We start from the raw sequence: 20791 nt of genomic DNA, 5'->3' as shown, positions 1-20791 counted from the left end.
AAATACTTTTCATTCAAATCATATGATTTGGTTTCAATACTTCAAAACCAAATTATAGGTCCAGGTAGTCACAAAAATATATTGGTGTTGGTTAAATTGTGATTTTATTGAATGGAGCAAATTTGTAGCTGCTGTTTATTTCCTGTGAGAGAGGAGCGGTTTTTAGCGGTTGGAAAGGATGTAGAGAGCTGGAGCTAAACTGGCTCGCATACGCTGGTGGTAACACAGTAGTGAAACAAGAAGATTTCAATAGTGATATTGAATAGGCAAACTAGTAAATGTGTCCGTTTTCATTAGTAATTCAAAAGGGTTTATGTAGGAAATGAAAAGGATCAGGAGCAATTCAGGAGTGGTACAACACTACACACAGAAATGGCAGTAGTAATTCAATAGGGATTGAGTCGGTATACAGATGTAATGTGTAGGCATTACCTAGTAATTCAGTAGTGAGTGTAACAGCATAGCTTCCGTCCCTCTCCTCGCCCCTACCTGGGCTCGAACCAGGGACCCTCTGCACACATCAACAACTGACACCCACGAAGCATCATTACCCTTCAATGCACAAAAACTAGGGCCCTTGCAGAGCAAGGGGAACAACTATTTCAAGGTCTCAGAGCGAGTGACGTCACCAATTGAAACTCTATTAGCGCGCACCCCGCTAACTAGCTAGCCATTTCACATCGTTTACACTCACCCCCCTTTTGACCTCCTCCTTTTTCCGCAGCAACCAGTGATCCAGGTCAACAACATCAATGTAACAGTTTTACCTTCCGTCCCTCTCCTCGCCCCTACCTGGGCTTGAACCAGGGACCCTCTGCACACATAGACAACAGCCACGCTCGAAGCATCGTTACCCATCGCTCCACAAAAGCCACGGCCCTTGAAGAGCAAGGGGAACAATTACTTCAAGGTCTTAGAGCGAGTGACGTCACCAATTGAAACGCTATTAGCGAGCACCCCGCTAACTAGCTAGCCATTTCACAACGGTTACATGAGCATGTAGGAATTATGTAGGTATGTGTACGTTTTAAGTAGTAGATAACCAAAAACTCAGTAGTTACTCAGTTAAGGGAGAATTACGTAGTGATTTGAAGAGGAAATATGTAGTGTTCACCAGTATTGAAACGTCCCAATTTATCACTCATTACTACTTAAATTACTACATAAATCACTACTGGCTTACGACACATCTCGAAAGTAATTAACCTGTTAGGACAGACGTTCCACTAGCGGAACCCCGTTCCGCCTGCGGAACCCCTAGCCAACAGCCAATGGCATCGCACGGCGCGAAATACAAAACCAACTAAAATACCAAAATTCAATTTTCTCAAACAATCAACTATTTTACACCATTTTAAAGACAAGACTCTCATTAATCTAACCACATTGTCCGATTTCAAAAAGGCTTTACAGCGAAAGCAAAACATTAGATTATGTCAGGAGAGTACCCTGCCAAAAATAATCACACATCCATTTTCAAAGCAAGCATATATGTCACAAAAACCAAAACCACAGCGAAATGCAGTACTAACCTTTGATGATCTTCATCAGATGACACTCCTAGGACATTATGTTATACAATACATGCATGTTTTGTTCAATCAAGTTCATATTTATATCAAAAAACAGCTTTTTACATTAGCATGTGATGTTCAGAACTAGCATACCCACCGAAAACTTCCGGTGAATTTACTAAATTACTCATGATAAACGTTCACAAAAAACATAACAATTATTTTAAGAATTATGATACAGAACTCCTTTATGCAATCGCGGTGTCAGATTTTAAAATAGCTTTTCGGCGAAAGCACATTTTGCAATATTCTGAGTAGATAGCTCGGCCATCACAGGCTAGCTAATTTGACACCCACCAAGTTTGGTGCTCACTAAACTCAGAATTACTATAAGAAAAATGGTATTACCTTTGCTGTTCTTCGTCAGAATGCACTCCCAGGACTTCTACTTCAACAACAAATGTAGTTTTGGTTCCAAATAATCCATAGTTATATTGAAATAGCTCCGTTTTGTTCGTGCATTGAGGTCACTATCCGAAGGGTGACGCGCGAGTGCATTTCGTGACAAAAAATGTCAAAATATTCCATTACCGTACTTCGAAGCATGTCAAATGCTGTTTAAAATACATTTTTATGCTATTTTTCTCATAAAATAGCGATAATATTCCAACCGGGCGACGTTGTATTCATTCAAAGGCTGAAAGAAAAATAATGGAGTAGTCTCGTGGACGCGCATCTCCAGTGTCACTGTTCCCAGCCTGACCACTAACAAATACTCCTGCTGTTCTTAGCCCAGAGACTGCAGACACCCCATTACACTTTCTGCCGCCTTCTGAGAGCCAATGGAAGCCTTAGAAAATGTCACGTTACAGCACAAATGCTGTATTTTCGATAGAGATGCTACAGAAGGACAATAAATTGTCAGACAGGGCACTTCCTGTATGGAATCTTCTCAGGTTTTGGCCTGCCATATGAGTTCTGTTATACTCACAGACACCATTCAAACAGTTTTAGAAACTGTAGCGTGTTTTCTATCCGAATCTACTAATTATATGCATATGCTAGTTTCTGGGCAGGAGTAATAAACAGATTAAATCGGGTACGTTTTTTATCCGGCCGTGAAAATACTGCCCCCTATCCCAAACAGGTTAAGTAGTAAAACCAGGAGATTTTGTGTAGATCTTGTGTAGTAGTGATGAGTAGTAGGTAATTAAGAGTAGTAGGTAATTGAAAGGTACTTTTCATGAGGGATGTCCAGGTGTAAAGGCGTCCGCATGCTTCCCAGCCGAAACAGTTCAGAAGAGTTTGTGCATATATTATGACGACATTTTGTGGCGTTTTGTACGTTTTGGGCTTCGGTGAGTTTTTTTTGGGCTGTTTGGGCCACAACATTTTTTCTGGAGGCAAGCCAAAGTTCGGAGCCGAAGTCTACGCCCCTTTGTCAGTGATTGGTCAACAGTAGGTATTCTTCAATAAAGTCTTTGTTGTCATTCAACAAGATATGACTCATTTTCATGCACATTTTTTCATTGAGAAATACTGCACCAAACATCTTAGTTAGATGTAAAATCTCCTCAGCAAAAATGTCAAAATGAATGACAGATTTCTTCAGTTATCTTAGATTAACTTTGACCACTTTGAGAAAGTATATTTTGGCTACAGCGTCTCAAAATGGACAAACAGTACTATTGCAGCTTTTTTCTCGTTTTTCAAGCTAGCCGCCAGCCAAACTGAAGCATGCTGATGCCTTTAGTCTGCACCCCTGGTGTTCATTACTTCACTTACGTAATGGCATTCTTTCATCTCCTCACTACTGCTATGTTGAGTAAGGAGACATAGCACAAAGGGAGATCTTATCATACTTTAATTACAGGACTAGATTTGACTACTCTTTATTGAATTTGCAGAATCAGAGTGAGTGTCTGTGTATTTTGAAGTGTGCTGTCATCACAAGGCAGATTATGGTACTCTCCCATCAGTCAGTAGCACCCGTGATGTTGGGAAATTCCCAACAGACTCACTAGACCCATACTGCTATAGTACAGTCCTCCCTGCTGCTGCCCTCCTGGCACTGAGCCAACTGGATCAAACAGCAAAGCATCTCCTTGAAGAAGATGATATCTGGTTGCACTGCAATTACTGTGGGGTGGATTAACCATTTTAGGGATGTGAAGCAGGGCCTTAAATCTCCCCCTCTCAGTTAGAGACAGTTCACAGAGTTAATACCAGACCTAAACACTGACACCAGCCCTGGCTCAGATAAAATTTCACACAGCACAAAGAGGACAAAGGCTTTGAAAGCAACATCAGCACTGCCCTGTGTGTGTGTGTGTGTGTGTGTGTGTGTGTGTGTGTGTGTGTGTGTGTGTGTGTGTGTGTGTGTGTGTGTGTGTGTGTGTGTGTGTGTGTGTGTGTGTGTGTGTGTGTGCGTGTGTGTGTGTGTCTCGGTGGCGGTGTGTTTGTTATTGAATAGCTTTAACAGAACTGGTTAACAGGGTCAGTGCGTGCTCCCACTCAGCTGTTGTCTGGGTCAGTGGATTCTCTACCTCTCCTTATCCCTGTCCTCCCCAAGAGGCTATTTCTATAGAACTGCTGCTCCCTCAACCCACCACCCATTGTCTTACCACACAGAGATTTACATCCATACATGTGTAAAACAAAGACTGCTGACTAAGAAACTCTATCAAAGTGCCAGGACAAAGTTTTTCTTTGTCTTTCATCACCACATGATTTCATTTTAATTACGGCAGCAGGCTTTATCCTCAGTTGACCCCTTATGATAATCCAATATCATAAATTATGGCTACACCGCTGAGAAGGTTGCCATAAATGTTTTACCAAGTTGACTTCCCTTCACATGCCAAGTCAAGTTTAGGAAATAAAACAGGTTATGAATAATCCATAAGCTGTGTGGCTGCTCTGTGAGGAGCAGGTGAAGAAACAGCAACAACAGCAAGTGATGTCAGCCTCTCCCTCTGCTAAGGCATGAGTTTTGTTTCTCTGCTCATTAGCATGCTAAAAAGCTGGCTGGGGGCAAAGGATGAAAGCAGAAAGCTGAGCAGAAAATCCATTCGGCTTAGAAAGGAGTCTTTATTTCATTGTCCAATTAGTGGCGTAGTGGTCCAAAAACTGGGTGTGGAACGCTGAGGTAAACATGTTTTTTTGGAGAGGGCATGTAACAAGACATCTCTATCTGCTGTCTTGTGGTCAGAGTCAGACTGGCTGGTGGTTCACTGATAGCCTGAAGTTATGTCATCCTGCTCCTTGCTGCTGCTTTGGAGAGGGAGGGAGCATCAGTGGAACTATGACTGGAATACATGAAGCATGGTCTCTATGCCACTGGCTTCATTTCACTGTACTTACGTATATATTCCATCATTATCATAACATATCCGGTGCCAATGCAGTTGTCACTGTGCTATAGTATACTGGGTGGGCAGCTTAAGAGGAACTGTACGTACACACGTATATGTTCCCACCCATTTGTCCTTTGTGAGGATGTGCATCAGCAGCACCTGCTTACTTTACCGGGCACCATGTCTCTGTGATATTGTCGCAACAAGGACAAAACAAGGTCATCTTAGGTAACAAGCCTTATATAACCCCTAGGTGGAAATCCTCCCACTCCTCCTCCTGCCATGTGGTCTGATCTGATGCCTCTCTCTCTTTCTTCCCTCTTAGAGCTGAGGATGATGGCAGAGGGGAAGTTTGCCAGTCTGCCAAGAAATATGCACATGGGCGTGGGCAGCAGGCAGTGTTCTCTGGCCTCCTCCATGGACCTGCTGAGCTCCAGGCCTGCAGTACCGGAGCTGCCCCCAGCCGGATACCACAGTGTCTCCATCCACGGCACTCTGCCTAGGAGGAAGAAAGGGGCCCCGGTTCAGGGCCCTGCCCGCTCCTGGGACATGTACAGTCACATGGGTACTCTGCCCCACCCGGCCCGAGCCCGCCTGCCCACCTCGCCCCTTATCCACAACATCATCGAGGAACACCAGCCTTACCATACAGGGATGGAAGGCCACTCTGCATACAGGTACAGACACACACATCCTTTTATGCTCCAGCGCTATGCTTTTCCTTTGTTCATTTCACAGAATCCGAATCTAAAACAAATAGTTGTGCTTTGCCCAATAAGACACTTAGGGTTTGCTCTTTAAAGCCCCTTAAGTACTGTGCAGACTTTCAGCTGCTACCACCCCCCTGACTAACTGAGACTACTTCACTCTGAAATAGTGTCCCAGCTCAAGCCATGGTAAGCAGGTCAGCTGAGATGTAATCAGCGAGCAGCACATGTTAGCACTAGCCTCTCTGCTACCACCTCTCTGTCTGTCTGTCAGGGCAGGGGGCTGTATCCCTCAGGCCCTGTTGAGTTACTGCAGAGCAGCTTCACTGTGGCCCCCTATAGATGTTATCTGGGGGCTGGGGCTGCTTTGTCAGGGCCTCCTCTTCCCCACAGCACCTTGCGGGGCTTAACACCTCACCCACTACTGAAACACAACACTGTCAGACTGCTGATAGGGCTTGCTTGATCTTAGAGAACACAGAGAACTGAAGAGAAGTTCCACAGCATCAATCCATGTGATTAGGCCAGGAAACTGTGGACCAAAACACAACAGCATACTCACACTTATACACACACACACAGACCTCAGAGAGATGCAGTGACGGTAAGCCCTCTGTTTAGAGTGATATAAACCAACCGCTACAACAACAACGCTTGTCTAGATGGTTGAGATATATACGCCCAGACAACCCAGACTGTGAGTTATATCCTGTGTGACAGAGTTTTAAGTGTCACTATAGACCAGAGCAACAGTGCAGCTCTGGACAGAATGAAACACAGTCCCCCTCTTTAGACACGCTTTGGGCAGGCAGGCAGAATGTGTCTGGACCTGGGTGGAGGAAGAGGGTTGGGGTGCGAGGGGGATATTACTAATAACTGAAAAGGCTGTGTCTATCCCTTGACATTTGAAGGTTATCTAATATAGGTCTAGTATTTCATCTCCACAAAGCTGGTGAGGTTAGTGAAGGTGAAAACTAGACAAAAGGAAGGAGAATAAATAAGCCACAACCTTCATTCTGGCAGTATGGGATACACAGTGGAGGTGTGGAGGAGCAACCGAGGAAGAGGGTTGTCTGGCTCAGCAAAGAAAGGGAAGCAAGGAAGGAGGGAAGGAGAGTGATAGTGAGAGAGTGATGGAGAGGAGGGGTTGAGAGGTTCTAAAGAGAGTCCTGATGTGCCTTAAGCACCTGGAGACCAGAGCCCAGATTCTGGCTGCTGCTGTAACTCTAGACGCTGATGTGCAGATAGATGTGTGGAGATGGTGAGGGATCAGGGCTAACAGAACACTATGACAGCTGTAGTTCTGAGGGACCCATTCTGTGTGGCTGCCAGCACTGCACTGCCTGCTACAGGACAGGACTGCAGGCCCATTGTGTCTATCTGAAGGCCGCTGGTTGGTTACCTGGCTTAGCCAGGGAGCTGGGTATGGCTGACCGGTGAGGGAGATTTCAGGATTAGTCTAAGTGCTTTGTCCTCATCTCTTATGAAAGATACCAAAATAAAGGAAACACTTTAGTAAATGAGCGATATAAAGTATATTGAAAGCAGGTGCTTCCACACAGGTGTGATTTCTGGGTTAATTAAGCAATTAACATCCCATCATGCTTAGGGTCATGTATAAAAATGCTGAGCAGGCCATTATTTTGGTTACGATGACTGTGCCCCCATAGGATGACAATGTCCCATCCACAGGGCACAAGTGGTCACTGAACGGTTTATGAGCATGAAAACGATGTAAACCATATGCCGTCTCAGTCACCAGATCTCAACCCAATTGAACACTTATGGGATATTCTGGAGCGACGCCTGAGACAGCGTTCTCCACCACCATCAACAAAACACCAATGATGGAATTTCTGGTGGAAGAATGGTGTCGCATCCCTCCAGTAGAGTTCCAGACACTTGTAGAATTTATGCCAAGGTGGATTGAGGCTGTTCTGGTTCGTGGCGGCCCAATGCTCTATTAAGACACTTAATGTTGGTGTTTCCTTTATTTTGGCAGTTACCTGTGGCTCTGTCATTAACTTCAGGATGGGAGGATATGCCACTGTCCATATCTTTTCATGCAGATTACATTGATCAATGAACACTGCTTCATTTCTGCTCTTTGAACTACTTTGCTTATTCTTGTTTTGTGGATATTGTTTTAAACCAACCTATGTTTCTTTGTGCTGACTTCTTAGTCTCCCTGACTGTTTGTTGACCCTTGACCCAGACAGTGCTCCATCCTTTAACCACACACTAATTAATCAGTGTTTACTCTGTATCGATGACGCTATCTGGATTGATCCACAAAGTGAGTGATTCTTCAGGTGACCCCTAACCTCAGTCAATCTGTGTGTGGTATGTAGTGCCTGTGTGTGTGTGGTTGTGTGTGTTTGTGTGTGCCTAAACCAGATAGCCACTATAACCCAGGGCCCACTCACTCTGCCCCAGGGAGAGGCAGACAGCTCTGGCTGTGGTGTGCCTGCAAATCCTTTATGAGTTGGACTCAGGTTGACTCAGGTTGAGATGGCGAGAAGATTTACAGCCACGTATAGGAGATGAAAGGGCTGATAAAAGACGGAGCTGGCCGTGAGCTCAGAATCTAGAGTGACTGATTCTCTCTGTTTGTTCTGCTGAGAAATGGTCTGCTGCTGGGTCAGATCTGATGCCTGGATGGTTTCCTCCAAGGCTAGAGAACAGGTAACAGTGGTGAAAGTTAAACAACAGTGACCAGAGTGTTTTCTGGATGTCTGTCTGTCAACGTCAGTTCTAAACCACTCTGATCAAAAACCAAAACATCCCACTGGGAATCATGGTGCTACAGCTGCAGTATATACGTTGTTAGGACCAGGTAGGTAGGCGAATAGGCGTCACACACACCACGTCTTTCACAGAAAGTCTTTGTTTTACGCCATGCCCAGGCTGTCCTCTGTATCACAGCAGAGATAAGTAATGATGCCGTGATGTCCGGCCTCAGTGTTCCCAAGGACACTGTGAACTAACCCGATCCTAAGAAAAGGATGTCATTATAACATTGCTGTTTGATCATTGGTCGCATCTCCAAATGATGCCATGCTGTGTCACTGTGAAGCTGTTGGTTAGGTACAGTAAACATTCCAATCCCATATCTTAAAAGTAATATTCCATTCCCATATCAGAAGCACAGCCACGGAACAATCATTTTTACTATACACTATTATTGTCAATGATTGTCTGTGGGACTCGCAGGCTTCTATTGCGTGAGCCAATCACAGTGTAAACGCTATAATTCCTGTCCTAGTGTTAGTAGTTCTGTTCATAATGTCCAGCCAGAGTCGCAGTTGCTCCCTCTCCTCCCTGAGTGCTGATCTGATGGATAAATAAACAGCGCTCCTTTTAGCAGCTCCTGTTTGTGTTGGACCAGGGGTGTCCTGTTGTTTCTCTCTCATCTGCTCCCTCCTCCCTCATTCTCTCGTTCTCTCCCTCTCCTCCGGGTTGGAGTAAGGAGTAGGCAGAAGGCAGTATAGCCACAGCTGGTTCTGCTTTTATAAGGCCAGCCAGCAGCAGGCTGAGAGCACATGTTCGGTCTGAGGGGACACACACCTGCAGCTACCCAGTAAAATAAAAAGAGAGAAAGAGAACTCAACCAGAGCAACTCATGACCACCACCTCTCCTCTCTTCAGTTTTCCCTGCATTCATTATTTCATGACCAGATGGGCACTCAATGCTGTTTGGAAGAGATTAGTATATGTATGAATTTATATATGGAAAATTACTTCAATAAGGTGACTTGTCTTAAGTTATTTTGTGCACAGCAGAGCACTGATCCACTGTACTATACAGTACATGTAGAAGTTGAGGGATTTTCCCATAGAGTCAAACTGCCCTTGAGTCAGTAGTGTGGATGTGCCTCCGCATGCTTCTGTTCGGCTGGGCCTTGCCGAACCCGGCTAGGCGAACTGTACTAGTGTGATCGTATACTCCCTTAAAAGACCATCGCTTGAAAAAAGTGGCAATAGTACTGATTGTCCCTCTTGAGACACTATAATCAGTCCTCAAAATAGTCAGAATTAATCTAAGATAACTCAAGAAATCGGTCATTCATTTTGAAGTTTTTGCCAAGTCGTCCTGACTATGATGTTTGGTTCAGTATGTCTCAAGTGAAAAAATGTGCATGAGGAATTAAAAAATTCCTACTGTTGACCAATCGCCGACGAGGGGGTGTAGACTTCGGCTACCAACTTCCGATTGCCTTGAGAAAATGTTTTATGTGCCTGAACAGCCGAAAAAACCCTTGCTGTAGTCCAAAACGAACAAAAACGTCACAAAATGTTGTCATAATATATGCACGAACCGTTCCGAACTCTTTCGGCTGGGAAGCAGGCGAACGCCTTTAGACATCCAGAACAACCTTTGACTGAGGGAGTGTTGCATGTCAAGTGCCCCTCTCTCTCAGTCAGTGAGTCAGAGAAGGGGAGGCTGTGTGCGGAAATCCAATTATAGCCAGGTCGTCTGTGTGTGACCTGCTCTGTCCTTGTCCTTGGCTTGACTGAGCTCCATTTGAACTTGAGGTTTGGGGAAAGTCAGTGGTTGAGCAGGGTACATTTCCTCTCCAGGACACAATGCAGCTGTGGCCTGGCTGACACTAAACCGGTCTAAAGGAGAGGCTCTTTGGCTGGCCTGTGGCCTCACTCGTCCTCTCACTTGTCCTCTCACTCGTCCTCTCTCCAACTCTATGATGTGTCTCCCAACACCTCTGTTCTCTACCCAATATGAACAGGATGGGTGGGATATCTGTTCTCTTTATTAGTCTCAGCTGTCTGATGGGAGCAGGTGGAACCTGTAATGTCCTGTCCAGTTGTATAGGAACACCACCGTACTGTGAACTGATTGTGATGTTACCTAACACTGTAGCTGTAGGTGTTGAATAACAAAGCCAGCTCTTTATTCTGATGCGGATGGAGCTGCTTCAGAGCTGAACCAGCCAGCGCAGCAGCCTGCCTGTGTTGTGTTCCTCTGAGGTGGCGAGACATACCAGTCACTCACCCTGCTGAAAGAGAAGCCAGGTTACTGTGTAGGCTGACATGAAAGACTAGGCAGAGGAGAGAAAGTTCAGCTCTCCCCACAGTGAGTAGATGAGACGCGGTCATACAGCAGCTAAATGGAGAAAGAGCTGTTTTAGAGCTAGTGGCCGGTGCTGAACTTCTTGGGAAGTATTTTTCAGATTATTTTACTCTCAACCGTATTTCCTGTTGCGTTCCCGCTTTTCTCTGAAAGTAGGGAGGAAAGAAAAGACCAAGGGCCATCACAGTAGTTCGGTGAGTTATTTTTAACATTTTGAATGGATTAAGGGGCAACTTGAAATTCCACTGTTTTTGTTTCCTACTCCATGAAGGCTCTTAAACAAGATGTTTGTGTTTTTTCCCTTTACAATCCCTATGGGAAAAGTGGTGAAAGGCTCAAGGAATTACTCCCCCTCTTGTCTGACTGTAAGACCTCTGCATCAAGGGCTTGGGTTCAACTTCTCTAACCCCCCCCCCCCCCTAAAAAAAAACATTTGAGATGAGAGACAGAGGCAGAACTCAAAATAAACAGAATTTTTCGCAGAGATCTGGGAATGCATCCACACTTCCTCAGGGATTTGAAAATAACTAATCTTAGCTTTAAGATGTTATGTCCTCTCAAAATGCATTTCTGAGATCTGAAGTGATTCTGAGAATTTTGGGAGGACTAGCCCTGCTAATGACATGGCATTTTAAACCCCCTTTTCTCCCTCTGATGTAAGAGACAGGGCAGATGTGGGGGTGTCTCTTACCCCTCTGTGAATTTGCCAGTGGGGTCAGAAAAAGGGGACACAAGTAGCTGTGACTTGTGTGGGGGCTGGATGGGTAGACTAAAGGGCGGAGGTGCAGTGGAGGGTAGGAGAGGGGGGAAGGCAGTGTCTGAGCATGTCACTCCTGTCAGAGAGGAGGTAGACCCATAGTCAGCAGGCAGGATAGCAGAAGCAGACGCATCACAGCACAGCGAGGGAGTGGAGGGGACCAGAAGCTGCCATTAGGAATGTGTTCACTCAACAGAACTCTATCTCTGTCTCTGTTCCCCAGGGACCCCAGCAGCAGCATGGATCCCACCATGGAGTATGTCAAGGTAGGAACCCACTCTACCCACTTACCTATTCCACTGCTGCTTGAGACACAGGGCCCAACAGGTATCACTAGTGTTTTGTTACTTCTGACTGAGAAGAGGTCAGAAAGATTGAGGGTTGGTTCAATTATCGCTGATCTAGTCAGGACAGGCAAGACCAGTCCAGTCTTACAGGTTTAAGTTTCTATTTCCTTTGAGTGTCAGTAAAACTGTAGTAAATACTGTAAGCTTATGTAGTTCAGCTTTTGGAATTTGATATAACACTAATTCCTCTGGGATATCTGATATAGTTTAGGCTCGTTTTGTAACTGTGAGGTCAGTGAAATAGGGCAGGAATGCTAGTAGCTTCCAGGGACCTCTCTCTCTCTCTCTCTCGGAACATTGACACATGATGTTGATCTGACATCAAGGATATGGAGTCTCTCGGTTTATTTTTCCAGGATTCTAAAGGATATAGGACGAAAGATAGATTAATAGACAGTAAATATCTATACATGGAGAAGACATGAGAGTACATGATGTGTTTACTGTATGTGTGGGTGTTTCTGTGTTTGAGTTTTATAAGGTCTGATGATGTTTTGTAATGCACTATTCTTTTGACTACAGTATTTAATCAAATTTCAGTTCATAAAGTTTAGCTGTGAGACAGTGTCCTCTACAAGCTTTGTTTCCTGTGTAGATATAGTCTTGTATACCCATTGTTTAATGGCAGAGAGAGGGGTGGATTTGTTTGAAAATGGGCGAATATCCAGACGTAGCCCTCATAAGCCCTCAACTATTATCCCAACGCCACTGGAAAACAGTAGGCAAACAGGAGACTGTGACTCACTAGATTTGTATGTTTTATGTCAGAAGGAGCCACACTGTACCCATCTGCAGTTAAAGGGCTGAGTAACATCTTCAGGGGAGTAACGTCTCTTTGGTTAAAAAGTTGCAGATACCACTTGATGTAGAAAGGAGTCGCTCTTAGATGTAAATGATGTGGAACAATGTTCAATTTCCGCCAAGTAGACTTTTTAGCGATCAAGTGCTCTAAATAGTTGATGTATGGTACACGTTTAATAGCTGATTAACTAATGTCTCTACCTAGAGTGAGGGAAAAAAGTATTTGATCCCCTGCTGATTTTGTAGGTTTGCCCACTTACAAAGAAATGATCAGTCTATAATTTTAACAGTAGGTTTATTTGAACAGCGAGAGACAGAATAACAAAAAAATCCAGAAAAATGCATGTCAAAAATTTTATAAAATGAGATGCATTTTAATGAGGGAAATAAGTATTTGACCCCTCTGCAAAACATGACTTAGCACTTGGTGGCAAAACCCTTGTTGGCAATCACAGAGGTCAGACGTTTCTTGTAGTTGGCCACCAGGTTTGCACACATCTCAGGAGGGATTTTGTCCCACTCCTCTTTGCAGATCTTCTCCAAGTCATTAAGGTTTCGAGGCTGACGTTTGGCAACTCGAACCTTCAGCTCCCTCCACAGATTTTCCATGGGATTAAGGTCTGGAGACTGGCTAGGCCACTCCAGGACTTTAATGTGCTTCTTCTTGAGCCACTCCTTTGTTGCCTTGGCCGTGTGTTTTGAGTCATTGTCATGCTGGAATACCCATCCACGACCCATTTTCAATGCCCTGGCTGAGGGAAGGAGGTTCTCACCCAAGATTTGACGGTACATGGCCCCGTCCATCGTCCCTTTGATGCGGTGAAGTTGTCCTGTCCCCGTAGCAGAAAAACACCCCCAAAGCATAATGTTTCCACCTCAATGTTTGACGGTGTAGATGGTGTTCTTGGGGTCATAGGCAGCATTCCTCCTCCTCCAAACACGGCAAGTTGAGTTGATGTCAAAGAGCTCCATTTTGGTCTCATCTGACCCCAACACTTTCACCCAGTTGTCCTCTGAATCATTCAGATGTTCATTGGCAAACTTCAGACGGGCATGTATATGTATTCTTGAACAGGGGGACCTTGCGGGCGCTGCAGGATTTCAGTCCTTCACGGCGTAGTGTGTTACCAATTGTTTTCTTGGTGACTATGGTCCCAGCTGCCTTGAGATCATTGACAAGATCCCCCCGTGTAGTTCTGGGCTGATTCCTCACCATTCTCATGATCATTGCAACTCCACGAGGTGAGATCTTGCATGGAGCCCCAGGCCGAGGGATATTGACAGTTCTTTTGTGTTTCTTCCATTTGCGAATAATCGCACCAACTGTTGTCACCTTCTCAGCAAGCTGCTTGGCGATGGTCTTGTAGCCCATTCCAGCCTTGTGTAGGTCTACAATCTTGTCCCTGACATCCTTGGAGAGCTCTTTGGTCTTGGCCATGCTGAAGAGTTTGGAATCTGATTGATTGATTGCTTCTGTGGACAAGTGTCTTTTATACAGGTAGCAAACTGAGATTAGGAGCACTCCCTTTAAGAGTGTGCTCCTAATCTCAGCTCGTTAGCTGTATAAAAGACACCTGGGAGCCAGAAATCGTTCTGATTGAGAGGGGGTCAAATACTTATTTCCCTCATTAAAATGCAAATCAATTTATAACATTTTTGACATGCGTTTTGTTGTTATTCTGTCTCACTGTTCAAATAAACCTACCATTAAAATTATAGACCGATAATTTCTTTGTAAGTGGGCAAACGTACAAAATCAGCAGGGGATCAAATACTTTTTTCCCCCACTGTATACTTCCTCTTTACGTAAGGTTGATGTGTGCACAAATCATTCTACCCTCTCTAAGGCTGGAGGCTATCAAAAAGCCTCATAAGGAAAAGGATGAGTAAGGGGAGGAAATGTCCTCTATCTAATACGCTAATCCAATTTCTCTCCAGGCTACGTGGGACTTAGTCTCAGAAGTACAGCAATGCATCAAACAAATCATATTTTCCATTACCTTCCCCTGTGTCCCTGTACACTGTGATTTGGCTTGAGTGATGACTGAGGCCTGTGTGTTCTGATACCACACTACCATCACTCTCACACACCTGACATCTCTCTCACACATGCTCATTCACCCACTCCTTCACCCACTTTCTCAGTCTGTCGCTCTTTCCCTGGGCTGCTTGCCTCATGGAATAGGATGCTCTCAGGCCAGTGTGAAAAGCAAACCCAGTGGTTCCTCACATGCAGTTCAGGAGAGCAAACCAAACAGCTCTCCCCTTAGAAGCCATGGCAGCCTGTCATCAACACACGGCTACTTCACTATCTCACTAGGGTAGTAGGTAGTCCTAACCACCACTCTGCTACTTCACTATCTCACTAGGGTAGTAGGTAGTCCTAACCACCACTCTGCTACTTCACTATCTCACTAGGGTAGTAGGTAGTCCTAACCACCACTCTGCTACTTCACTATCTCACTAGGGTAGTAGGTAGTCCTAACCACCACTCTGCTACTTCACTATCTCACTAGGGTAGTAGGTAGTCCTAACCACCACTCTGCTACTTCACTATCTCACTAGGGCAGTAGGTAGTCCTAACCACCACTCTGCTACTTCACTATCTCACTAGGGTAGTAGGTAGTCCTAACCACCACTCTGCTACTTCACTATCTCACTAGGGTAGTAGGTAGTCCTAACCACCACTCTTCTACTTCACTATCTCACTAGGGCAGTAGGTAGTCCTAACCGCCACTCTGCTACTTCACTATCTCACTAGGGTAGTAGGTAGTCCTAACCGCCACTCTGCTACTTCACTATCTCACTAGGGTAGTAGGTAGTCCTAACCGCCACTCTGCTACTTCACTATCTCACTAGGGTAGTAGGTAGTCCTAACCGCCACTCTGCTACTTCACTATCTCACTAGGGTAGTAGGTAGTCCTAACCACCACTCTGCTACTTCACTATCTCACTAGGGTAGTAGGTAGTCCTAACCACCAGTCTGCTACTTCACTACCTCACTAGGGTAGTAGGTAGTCCTAACCGCCACTCTGCTACTTCACTATCTCACTAGGGTAGTAGGTAGTCCTAACCACCACTCTGCTACTTCACTATCTCACTAGGGTAGTAGGTAGTCCTAACCACCACTCTGCTACTTCACTATCTCACTAGGGTAGTAGGTAGTCCTAACCACCACTCTGCTACTTCACTATCTCACTAGGGTAGTAGGTAGTCCTAACCACCACTCTGCTACTTCACTATCTCACTAGGGTAGTAGGTAGTCCTAACCACCACTCTGCTACTTCACTATCTCACTAGGGTAGTAGGTAGTCCTAACCACCAGTCTGCTACTTCACTATCTCACTAGGGTAGTAGGTAGTCCTAACCACCAGTCTGCTACTTCACTACCTCACTAGGGTAGTAGGTAGTCCTAACCGCCACTCTGCTACTTCACTACCTCACTAGGGCAGTAGGTAGTCCTAACCACCACTCTGCTACTTCACTATCTCACTAGGGCAGTAGGTAGTCCTAACCACCACTCTGCTACTTCACTATCTCACTAGGGCAGTAGGTAGTCCTAACCACCACTCTGCTACTTCACTATCTCACTAGGGTAGTAGGTAGTCCTAACCACCACTCTGCTACTTCACTATCTCACTAGGGTAGTAGGTAGTCCTAACCACCACTCAGGGCACTGGCTCAATATGCCTTAGAATGAGAAAAAAAAAAGAAACACACAGTTCAGACTGTCACTCGATTGTCACGAACCCTCTCCTGATTTCAAATATGATTTCTTTCACTTCCATCTCCAGTCATTTATTCATGTTTAAGGCGTTCGCATGCTTCCCAGCTGAAACAGTTCGGTAGAGTTTGTGCATATATTATGACAACATCTTGTGACGTTTTTGTTAGTTTTGGTCTTCGGCAACGGTTTTTCGGCTGTTCGTGAACACAAACGTTTTCTCTCGCGGCAAATCTACACCCATTCATCAGTGATTGGTCAACAATAGGGATTCTTCAGTAAAGTGTTTGTTGTCATTCAATGAGAAACAAAACGTTTTCATGCCCATTTTTTCACTTTAGAAATACTGCACCTAACATCTTAGTTAGATGTAAAATTGTGGGACTAAGATCTCCTCGTCAAAACGTCAAAATTAATGACAGATTTATTGAGTTATCTTAGATCAATTTAGACAATTTTGAGTAAGTATATAATGGCTATGGCGTTTCAAGACGGACAAACAGTACTATTGCTGTGTTTTTGTAATTTTTCAAGTAAAGGACTTTTAAGGGAGAATGCGAACACACTTGTTCGGTTCGCCTAGCTGAACTCGGCTAGGGACCAGCCGAACCAAAGCATGCGGAAGGCTTTATTCAGTCACCTCAACATGTTGGTCACAGGAACAGGAAACTACATGGACTACATCTTCCCTCATTACTAATTGTAATGTTGGAGAGAGCCACCAGCCTTGTCTAACTCAGCTTGATGAGTTGTTGTTGATACCAGGTCAGACAGTGTTATATGAGGAAACATCACAAACGCTGTGACATCAGAGCCCTGTCCTCACCTCAGCTCACCTCAGAAGGATTAGACAGATGAGAGTGCAACTGAGATCATGCATGGCCTCATTCTTAGGCAAGAGTCATCTATGCCATTTATCCTCTCCACAATGAACCTAGCTATACGCACACACACACACACACACACACACACACACACACACACACACACACACACACACACACACACACACACACACACACACACACACACACACAAACTCTGAGGTGAGTTTCACCAGATTCAGGATGGTAGATAGTGTAGAGTTACTCCTGTGGTGTTTAACCAACACTAGAGAGGCCTGACGCAGCACAGCCCGCCTCACGCCACCTCATCCCACTGTGTGCTATACTGGGTAGACACAGTGCAGGAGGTTTTCCATATGGGAAAGCCCGGAGGATGGCAGGGCTACAGCAGATTGGAGCACCTCTCCAACTGTTTTGATGGGAGATAAATCTGCTGTGTGTGGGGCCTTCACTGCTGAACTGTACTGTCTGACCCAGGCCTTACATAACACCCATGATACTGTATCCACTGTTACTGTAAGCTTCACACAGCCCCTCAACACAGCCCATCCAGGTGTGTTTGTTTTTCCACTCAGCCGGGCCTTCAATGAATATGCTATTGAAGCAACAATGAATGTTTGCCACACATGAACAGGAAACATTAAAGGCTGATGTGCTAAAGTCATTTCCTGTGGGTAGGGGGCCTGTGTGTGAACACGAAGCTGGTCAGAGTAATGCCCAATGACCACAATCCTACTGCAACCAACCACTGGGATAGTGGTTTAGATGGGTGGACTAGAGGGACAACAGATAGACCAGGGCTGGTCTGAGAATGGCTGAATGTAGCCACAGTGTGGGTGGAAACTGTTGCGTGTGAAAGTCTTGTTGTTTTGCCTCTGATTTGACATGGCTACAATCTTCAAAGCCAATCTAGAAGGCGGGAGAGGGGAAATTGTTCAAGAAGGACTCAACGCCTAAAATACCCTCTTTTCTGGGTGGAGCCCAACTTCTTCCTCTGGGAGTGTGTGGTGTTTATGAGAAACGGGTTTTAAATCATGGTTATGTAATGAGCCTCACATTGATTAGAGTGAGACTAACTGTCAGAGTGACTCACAGATACAGTCACAAAGACAACATGGTGGCAGATGAGGATAAAGACCAGGATTAGAGACACCTGCTACTCCAGTAGACTCCTCAGTGAAACACTAGAGTGTAGAAGAGAGAGGGGGTACAGAGTGAGAGACCGATAGAGAGTGAGATAGAGAGAGAAGAATGGAAAGAAACAGCACAAGAGAGAAAGAGTAGAGAAAGAAGAAGAGAGAGGAAGAACAGGAGGACAACAAAGACAGGATGGAGAACATCCGGCCAGTGGATTGTCTGGTTAAAAGTTTGGTGAAAAAAAATAAGAAATACCCTTGGTTGAGGACTTTTTTATAAATCCCATAAATTCTCCACGTTGATTCAACATCATCAGATTGAATTTAGGGGTTGAAATGATGTGGAAACAACGTTGATGCAACTGGTTTTTGCACAGTGGTAGCTAACCTCTCATGAAAGAGCTTTAAAGGGAACAATGGCTCTCTATGCCACATGAGAGATCTCCAGCCCTCGCTTAACACCAGATGAAGACCCTTTGGCCCTCCATGTGGCCTGCACAGCACAGCACAGCATAGCCCACACATACACACACAGAAATACACACACAGAAATATACACACAGAAATAAATACACTCTATTTGTGGCGGGCAGGGTGAGAGCTGGGTTAGAGAGATACAACAATTGCCAGAACTACAAAGACATTATAAGTTTGGATTTATGACAATACTTCTAAATAGGAACAGGACAGCGGATAGCTTCTCTGGACCTTTCATCTATAGGATGAGGTCGTTCAGAAAATTGCTGCAGATTATGAGTTGCTCATCTCACCCAACTCTCCAAGCCCCACTCATACATAATGTACATGGTGTGACTAGAATATGCAGTACAGGTGTGAGTGAGTTGGACACAGACTGTATGGCTGTCAGCTGCTCCCTGTTGAAGGCAGATGCTAGCAGGGTTATGAGGATGGGATCCATAAAACCCAAGTACCAGTGACCCCCTCAGGACAGTTGTCTTCTCTACCTCAGCCAAACAGTTGTCCTTCATCTCTCCCTGTTGTTCCTATCTACAGTATCCACTGTACCTGTATCCTAGACGAGTTAGAACTGAGGTATGCCCTTCAGCAGGGTCATAGTGCACAATCTATTCTACCACACTGAAGAGAAATGGCACTCTCTAGTGGTTTGACTTAAGTACTACAGTATAATTTATGCAGCCAAACAGCTGAACAGACATGAACATCCACTGATAATACTAGTAAATCTCTTGCTAATCTGTTGTTATCCTATTATTTTCAGGAGTTGAATTAAAAGACGTGCCAATATGCTTTCCATATTGTATTTTTATTATCCATTAAAGTTTTCCAAAAGTCTAAAAGGGCAGACATTTACACACTGTTCCTAGATCTTTTATCTAGACCCAGAGAAAAAACATGATGTTATATGTGATATATCAATGTAGCACACGTGGCACTGGTCAATTATGCTCTGTGGTTCTGTGCCAGCATTAGTGGTGTGTGTCTCACGTTTCATCACAGTGGTGTCATCATCAGTGTCACACTGTGTAGAGGAAGCCAGCCTGCCTTACCTAATGTATTTTTCTACATTTTATGAGTGATTTGGGTGCAACAGAATGGAACCCAGCATTTATTAATGGCTCTTGGGTAATTACACCCCCCAGGTAGTAGACCTCCTGGCCCTTTCCCTATCCCACTGCCATTACCCCCAACTGAGTTGGTGGAGTTGGTGGTTGAGTTTTTGTTCTAAAGGTGTTGCAATAGGTTTGTTAATGGTGAAAGCAGAGGCTGCGTTTAGACAGGCAGCCAAATTCTGAACTTTGTTTTTCTTTCTTTTTTTTACACCAATTGGTCTTTTGACCAATCACATCAGATCAAAAGACCAATTAGTGAAAAAAAGATCAGAATTGGGCTGCCTGTCTAAATGCAGCCAGAGGCCCACTTAACAGATTATTCACTTTGCATAGTTTAAGATTGGCCAGTTTATAAGTGCAGAGGAGACTTTTTCTACCATTTATTTGTATTGGCTGAATCACATTCACAGATTGCTCCCCTTTTTAAGAAAGCACCTGCAAATAGCTGAGCTGTGCATTGCAGTCATTCATTCTCACAACTCTGCATCGTTAGTCAGCCAGTTCTCTCTCTCCCTCTCCTATAGTTTAATCATATCTCTGATTCATAGGGCTGAAGCAAGCCAGTCCTGTGAGGCTGTATTTGCTGAAGTAAAGCAGATTTCTAACGTATATATGGCTTTTTTTCCACCTTCCTGTAACGGGCCGTAAGTTTCCTTGAAGTTACAGTATTTCAACTGACAAGTGAATTAAGGAGGATTTTACACACACAATAGGATGTCTGCTGATGTCATGGTATTGGAGGAAGAGAAAGATCTAAACAGCCCATCATCATCCATCCAACCAAACATTCCCAGAACAGCTGAGAGCCCAACGTGATGCTAATGAAATGGGGATGGAAATTCCTGTAGTTGTTGGAGTGCTTGGTATTCCACTATGTTGGCATTACTGGGGAGACGGACAAAAAGTGGTCGTGTGTGGCTCAG

At 44.7% G+C, this 20791-nt stretch overlaps 1 protein-coding gene across 2 annotated transcripts in view; it reads left to right on the top strand.

Annotated features, from left to right (window-relative positions):
- Positions 1–20791, top strand: part of LOC115158374 (breast cancer anti-estrogen resistance protein 3) — a 103761-nt gene that overhangs the window by 46188 nt on the left and 36782 nt on the right. For both annotated transcript variants that reach the window (XM_029707222.1, XM_029707223.1), the window contains 2 exons: positions 5196–5547; positions 11647–11689. In XM_029707222.1, the coding sequence (XP_029563082.1) occupies positions 5196–5547; positions 11647–11689 (395 nt within the window). The remainder of the gene's footprint in view (positions 1–5195; positions 5548–11646; positions 11690–20791) is intronic.

Source organism: Salmo trutta, chromosome 22 (genome assembly GCF_901001165.1).
Source record: "Salmo trutta chromosome 22, fSalTru1.1, whole genome shotgun sequence".
In the NCBI taxonomy this organism is placed as follows: domain Eukaryota; kingdom Metazoa; phylum Chordata; class Actinopteri; order Salmoniformes; family Salmonidae; genus Salmo; species Salmo trutta.
Note: the sequence above shows the minus strand (reverse complement) of the source record. Positions and strands in the feature narration are given on the sequence as shown.